This window comes from Micrasema longulum, unplaced genomic scaffold, assembly GCF_059751315.1.
Source record: "Micrasema longulum isolate JH-2025_06_02 unplaced genomic scaffold, ASM5975131v1 h1tg000627l, whole genome shotgun sequence".
Classification (NCBI taxonomy): Eukaryota; Metazoa; Arthropoda; class Insecta; order Trichoptera; family Brachycentridae; genus Micrasema; species Micrasema longulum.
Window position 1 is genome coordinate 31,310 of NW_028277823.1, and position 7,132 is coordinate 38,441.

General features: G+C 34.7%; 1 protein-coding gene across 1 annotated transcript; it reads right to left on the reverse strand.

Annotated features, from left to right (window-relative positions):
* Window positions 1-579: 579 nt before the first annotated feature.
* On the reverse strand, window positions 580-7,127 carry LOC148280043 (E3 ubiquitin-protein ligase TRIM45-like; the record flags this gene model as incomplete). The annotated part of the gene is made up of 5 exons (XM_088229003.1): window positions 580-1,911; window positions 3,160-3,398; window positions 4,277-4,697; window positions 6,085-6,261; window positions 7,077-7,127. Coding segments are annotated over 5 exons (1,149 nt in total), but the record flags the coding sequence as incomplete, so codon positions are not given.
* Window positions 7,128-7,132: the final 5 nt, after the last annotated feature.

The following is a 7,132-nucleotide window of genomic DNA, read 5'->3' on the forward strand; positions in this document are numbered from 1 at the left end:
GAATCAAATTGGTTGCTTCTCTGAAGTCTTCCATTTAAAAAAATATATATACATAATATGATAACAATCTCACTTATCGGCTTGATGTTAATACATCAACTTAATAAAATAAAATAATTTACTGTCTAACAAATATTCTATAATGCACATAGTAAGGTATATACTAATCAGCTTTTTATTATATTAAAAATAAATGCCATTGCTTTATTAACCGGTTAAGTGCCATAAGCGCATGAACGCGCTCTCTGTTTCCTTGCTCGGAGGGGGGCCGGCCATACAAAAATAGCGCATAAAGACCCATGCTTTTGTATGGGTCAAGGTCTAGTATTTAACTGAACGATTTTAGATTTCGTGTACTCGGAGACATTGTTAGAAGCTTAATGAAACACTAGGGCACGAGGAATTATTAAAATGATCAACGTTACAGCAGTTCAAATGAGTTACAAAAAATTGCCTAAAATTTTGCGGCCTGCTGGGAACTGCCATAGCAATATCTAGCGACACAAAAGGTTAAATAACAAAAAGTATAAAATCATATAGAGTTAAGTTGTGGGTCAGTGGTTGTATCAGTATCAAGGATTTTGTTTTTTTTTTTGTTGACAGTTTCACTCTACCACAATATAATTCTTATTTTCAAATAAAATCTCCTGAGACTAAATGACATGTAGCAGAATATACTTAATTAATGTTCAAATGGATCAATTTATATGTACATAGGGGTATATTATTTTCTGTAGCTTTTGTCAGTGTTCATAGCCTGAGCTTCAATATAATATTGACATTTGGAAATAGATTTTCAACATTTATTGTTTCACAAAACAAGAAGAGGTAATGAAATATTATTTTTCCAACATTTTATTCTTCTGGCCCCAAATTTTTATTTACATACATTGGGGTACTATTTATAAGATGGAAAGCCCCTCAATAATCAGTTACAACTCTCTTATCATTGTTTTTTATATGGGAGTTGCATTATTTTTTACCTTGCTTATAAATATACAAGGTTTATATGTCAAAAGAGGATTTTGCAATTATATTTCTTTAAATTTATCTAAACTGTTGGGATCAGGAAGGATATACTAAAGTGGGCCAATCAGGAACTTCTCAGCATTTGCTCATGTGGAGAGGAAACCACTTAAAACTCTTCAGGAGAAGCCGGTCTGTTAACAGTAGTCAACAGGCCTTCCGTTCCACTAGAAGAGTGTTCGGCATTTTGTTCCCTACTTTGGTTTATTTTACCAATTGCCTGCACTATTTTGACCATGTATAATATAATAATAATAATTTAAGAAAACAATTTTTTAATCCAATTCCCCGTAGGGCTGAAGTTCCTCATTAGGTTGAATTGGCAAAACCGTTTTTTTTTAATATTTTAGACAGTTTTATATATAATTTGACATTCAATCATCAGGGCGGTCATATGAAGCAAAGAATAATTGCATGCAAAAAATAAAAATTCACAAATTAACCACTTCTGCCCCGCGAGAAGATTCAGAATAGCCACATTAGTTGTGGCACGCTGTGTCTTACGTTGTGATTATGATCAGGCATGAAAAATTATTGTAGATAATTGCTCCTGCTCATAGAAATTATGGTATTTTTCAATACTTTTCATGACTCAAATGTTGTATGACCAATAACGGTGAAGGATTACAAGGAAAATTGGTATGTGGTCATGCTAGCACTAGTGCACTCGGCGTGCTGGTCCGTGCAGGCGCAGCAGGACCAGTGACGGCCCCCCGGGTGACCCGGATGGCCATGGCCGCAGCCCCGGTAGCCCCCGGCCATGCGGCCAGCCCCCGCACACGCGCAGCCTGCTGCGCGACTGCCACTGGATGAGCAGAAGGAGCAGCAGTGGAACTTTCCCGAGTGAGGGCGCTGCTCTCTGGCCACCAGGTTGAACGGGCTGTTCTAGAAATTCAACATACCGTCTTAACTACAAATACACATTTTATAATAATACTGTAGATTCAATGTTATTATATAAACAAACATATAACGTGAGAAAATGGTGGAAAGGATAGTATAATGAAAACAGAAGAAAGTAATATTTCATGGTGTAGGTATTACAACCGTAATATATATATATATTCAAATTTCATGGCATAATAGTTAAGGTCTTATTTACTACTCGTTTTTTACTAAATAATAATTACAGTGGTTTAAAAAATATATATATATATATGAAAAGGCCATCAGGCTAATTAAAAAAAATTAAATTTTTTGGATCATATCATCGACATGATTTTTTCAAATTTTTGTAATATTGACATTAACTCAGCCCGTTACGTTACGAGCTGTTATCGGAGAGTTGTGCTGCCATTTAAAAGTAGAACCCCTTAGTGGTCAAAATACACCAAACGTTATAAAAATGGCTATTCGAAAATCAGAAATCTATCACAATGCTATAATTGATCAGTTATTATTCACTAGAACTTGTGACGTTTCAAAGTATGATTTTTTCATTCATTTTTGTAAAAGTTTGCAGTACAAATAAATGGTCTAATTTTTATAGCGTGTAAGAAAACACTTGATATCCAATTTACCGTAGCACTAAACTTCCTCATTGGGTATTATTTGTAGGATTTTTTTCGAAATATGTTCAATTACTAGTTCTTGACAAGGATACTTAAACAATATTTTGAGTTTGTCCAAATCTTTGACAGGTCATAAGCCCTGTAGATGCCTAGACTTCTATATTACCTTATCTAAAATGTTCTTCATCTCTGTTGTAGTATTTTTAAAATACTTTTAAAATTTCTAGAAATACACACATTTTCATACAGAAAATTCGATTTTATTTTATAGACAATTGAATTTAACTCTGTTAACTTCCTATTGTAATCTAAGCCCCGGTATGTCCATTAAATATAATATAAGTTTGATATCAATACTGGCAAGAAATTATGTAATTTGTTAATGAGATGTTCAAGTCTGATGATGGGTAGTGAAAAGTAATCTGAAACAGGTATGAAACAAAAGTGCAAAAAACACACTACAGAAAAATTCATTGCTCATTTGAACTCCAATTGGCTATGAACATCCGAGAAATTAAAAAATTGATCATGAATTCTTAAAAAATACAAACTTGATATTAGACGCATGTACTAAACTCCGATAAAATTTTGATTACATGATCAAAATATTGAAAATAGTTACCTTTATAGGTTTCCCATTGACAAGAACAGCGAGCTGATAAGGACCGGAAACATCTGGGACGAAGGAAAGAACGTAGGTGCCGTCCTTCCGGTCCTGTGTGGTGATGGAGTGGGGACGCACACCCGTCCTGCGAAGGGCTCCCCACACCCGAGCCCCCCCGCCGCACACTGCCTGGTTGGAGGAGTCTCTCGTCTCCAGCACCATCTCATGGCGGCGGTGAACTCTGATGCCACGGAAACCTAGAGATACAATAATAATCTTGTTGGTCAGATATTGGAAACATCACTTTGCATCATTCCAACAGAAGCAATATTACTGATGTTGAACTATTCATTCTATGTCGATAGTTAGGTAAATATCAAAATATTTTTACAAATAAATACTGAAATATTAAATTGAATTTTTTTAAATCTTAGAAATAAATGCAAGAATTTATGAAAAAACACACAAAAAAGTCTTGTCATGCTCTGTGCGCAAAGAAATTTTAGAGTAAATTTTGCGTTTTCTTTCAAAATATTGCTTTAATTTATTAATGGGTAATCCGGATGTCCGCATATCCAGATAACGTCTGGCATTCATTAATTCGGATAGTCGTCTGATAAATTTTTTTTGTAATGCAATCAAACTTTGGGAATATTTCCGAACGTTGGGAGTCGCCTGTTTCCATACAAATTTATATTGCAGTTTTAACACACGACAGGCGTCCGCATCTTGAAATAATTTTAAAAATACATTAATTTATTAGTCAGTTCGGAGAAATGTTTTGAGCCTATTGAATTGTAAAATTTTTGAAAAATATAGGACGGGAAAGTATATAAAATATCTAGCGTCGGTTGCCAGTGGGTTTGTGTTTTGGGCCTTAAAATTGAAATATGATATAATACTAGAAGTTCAAGAAAACTACAAAGCTGTCTTTAATATAGATTTGACAATATGGAAAAAAAACTGTATCAATAAACATTTACTGTGGAACCAGAAAAAAAATGTTATAGATACACGATATATGTATGTATTAAAAATATTATTTTGCCTTTCAATCATAAGTTGACCTTTACATATCGTGTAGTGAACCTACGGGTTCTTACCAAAAGTACAATGATTTTTTTTGTAATTTTACCTTCTGGCTCGATGACACACAATGCCGCATCAACTCCTTGCGTAGAGATAACGCCATACATCTGAATGTTTCCATACTGCGCTGCCTTCGCTTCCTTCACTACTTCCAAGTCCTCGGATGCTTTACACTCTAGCAGACCTTCCGTATTGGAGCACCACTCCAGCCTCCTGAGCAGTGGACCGACAAAACTCAATACCTCCACGTCGGTTCCTTCAGAAAGGATATCTTCGGCAAACTTGACCGCGTCGTTAACATTCTCGGCCCTCTTCTCTAACTCTAATCTCTGGTCGGCCAGTACTTGTATTTTGATATCTCGAGCTTTGAGGACTTGTATTTGTAACGTTTGTCTGTGTTCCTCTACCGCTCTGATATAGGAATCTATAAACTGTTCTACATCTTCTTGTACCACTTCGCTCTTTATCTGAAAAGGTTTCACATCATTATTTATTTTATTATTTATTTATTTATATTTACTATCGCGCGCGCAGTGCTATGTCGGTATAATATATGGTTTTTCGCTTCGCTCTTCTCAGGAGAGAACACTTTCCATTCCTCGACACAGCACATAATTTTTCAGCTATTCATTAGACTTTGGAATGAGCTACACCTTCATATAAAAAATGCACCTTGTCTAGCCACCTTCAAGAAACGCCTGAAACATCATATATCCCCAGAATCCTGAGTTTTACTGCTTTTTTTTCTTTTTGTTAAATATGTATTTTTATCCCTTTTTTTCTTTCCTTGGTTCCTCTTTTTCTCTCCTTCCAAACACATTATCTGATCCCACATTCCTCATCATTTAACATGTACAACATAATGTACTTTTTTTATTTTATTAAAGTTAATATGCGCAAGCCTTATCTCCCAAAAAAAACCGCTTAATTAGGTTTTTTTTATATTTTATGTATGTTTTTCTAGTACAAAATTTTGACCAATTTCTTCTTTTTGACCAATCTGTTTTTTAGTTGGCTGGAAGATATTGCTTTTAGCAATAAGTCCACCAAAGTACTGATTCTTTGTACTTGAAGTTTTAAATAAATAAATATAATGATATTATTACAAAAAAAAAACATAATCTTAACACAGCTCCAATTACGTACACAACACAATATACTATGTAATACAATTTTCGGAACAGGACAACAAGATGTAATGAGAATATGTATAATATGTGATTTTATTTGTGTCGGTGATTTTATTTTTGTGGATATGGAGTTTGGTTAATGGAGTAATGTGTGTCAAATATGATGTTTATGTTATGTGTATGGTAGATTTCTTCTTCTTCTTCTTTTTCTTGCGGTGTGTTGTCAGGTCCCCCAGATGTTGGCGATCACTACAGCAAAAGCGTCTCGGTCTAGCGCTACTCTTAAATTCCGTAGCCAGGACAACTGCTTTATAGTAGATTTAATATATTTTAATCTTTGTTTTATATTTACTAATTAATTTTTTTTAAATAAGAGGCTAAATATTATTGTCAATGAAACTCAATTTCCGTTCATAGAGGAGAGCGGTGCCAGGTTTCTAATCTAATTGACTGACTGCAACTGATTGATCTAGAGTAAAATTATCTTCTGAATTTTAAATGGTGTTTAGCATAAAATGATAAAATATGTAAGTTTACCCTGAACTAGTTAAGAACTTAACCTGAGACCTCATGGGTTAGATACAATACATTTACCGTATCAAAAATTCACAAGTAAATCATATTTTGAAAACATGTGAATTACTGTTTGATTTAGTTAATAAGTCAACTGAGATGATGAATAAACAAAGTTTTCAGTTCAGGAAAATCTATCAGTATTGTGTACCTGTATTCGCTTCCCAGCTACGTGTAATTTCTCTAGGGCTGTAGTGGTCTGCCGAACCACCGGCTTAACTCTATCCACAGCTTCTCTAATAGTCCTAATGTAGGACTCCGCAGCTCGTGAGACTGGATCAAAGGAATGTCCATTGTGCAACAATAAACAGCAATCTCTGCAGATCACCTGTAAATGTAAACATCACTTTACAAGGGGAGTTATTAATTTCTAATTTGCAATTTACAAATGTCTTTATGTAGTATGTAATAAGTAGGTAGGTTTGTAAAAGTACATAAAAATTTTCTTTTGAAACACCAATTGGGTGCACTATCTTAATTGAAAGTACATTAAAGTGATCTGTAAAAAAAATAAAAGCAAACAGCATAATTTATAGCTGAAATTGATCTTTATGCTGGCAACACCAAAAATTATACGCGGTTTGTTTTGAGATTGGTTATGATATTTTAGTACACTGGATTCTCTTTTTACAAGGTGGATACTTTTTACACAGTACCATGTAAAAAAATTATTCTCAAAAAAGAACAATGCTGAACAGGTTTCCTTTATAAAAATCAATTCAAGATTTCGCGAAAATTAGATATTTTACTATTTAATATATCATAATTTTTCCTCCCTCTGTGTTGCAATGAAGTGTGCTAGGGGGTTGAATCTTAGTACGGATATACCTACTTTAAATATTGTTGGTAAGATGATCAGTCCAAAAAATTGAAATATATCGCTGTGTAAAAGAAACTTATTTTTTTTGTAATCGTAAAATACTCACTATTAGGAAATAGGAATCAAGTTGGGGTGGGACCACGACCCGATTTAATGTTGATCTCAGCTAAGGTAGGTACGCCACGAAGCGGACATCCAGTAGTGTGATACTGAACGCTCTCTATGGGGTAGAGAACGCGTCGCTAGCACGTAATTTACGTAGTAGGTAATTGACTCTATTTCCCTAGAGTGTTCATAATCGCGCTGCAGGTGCCGGAACCTACCTGGCAGCAGGTGGAGCAGAAGAGCTTGAGCTCGTTGTCCGGGTGGCGCGCGCACA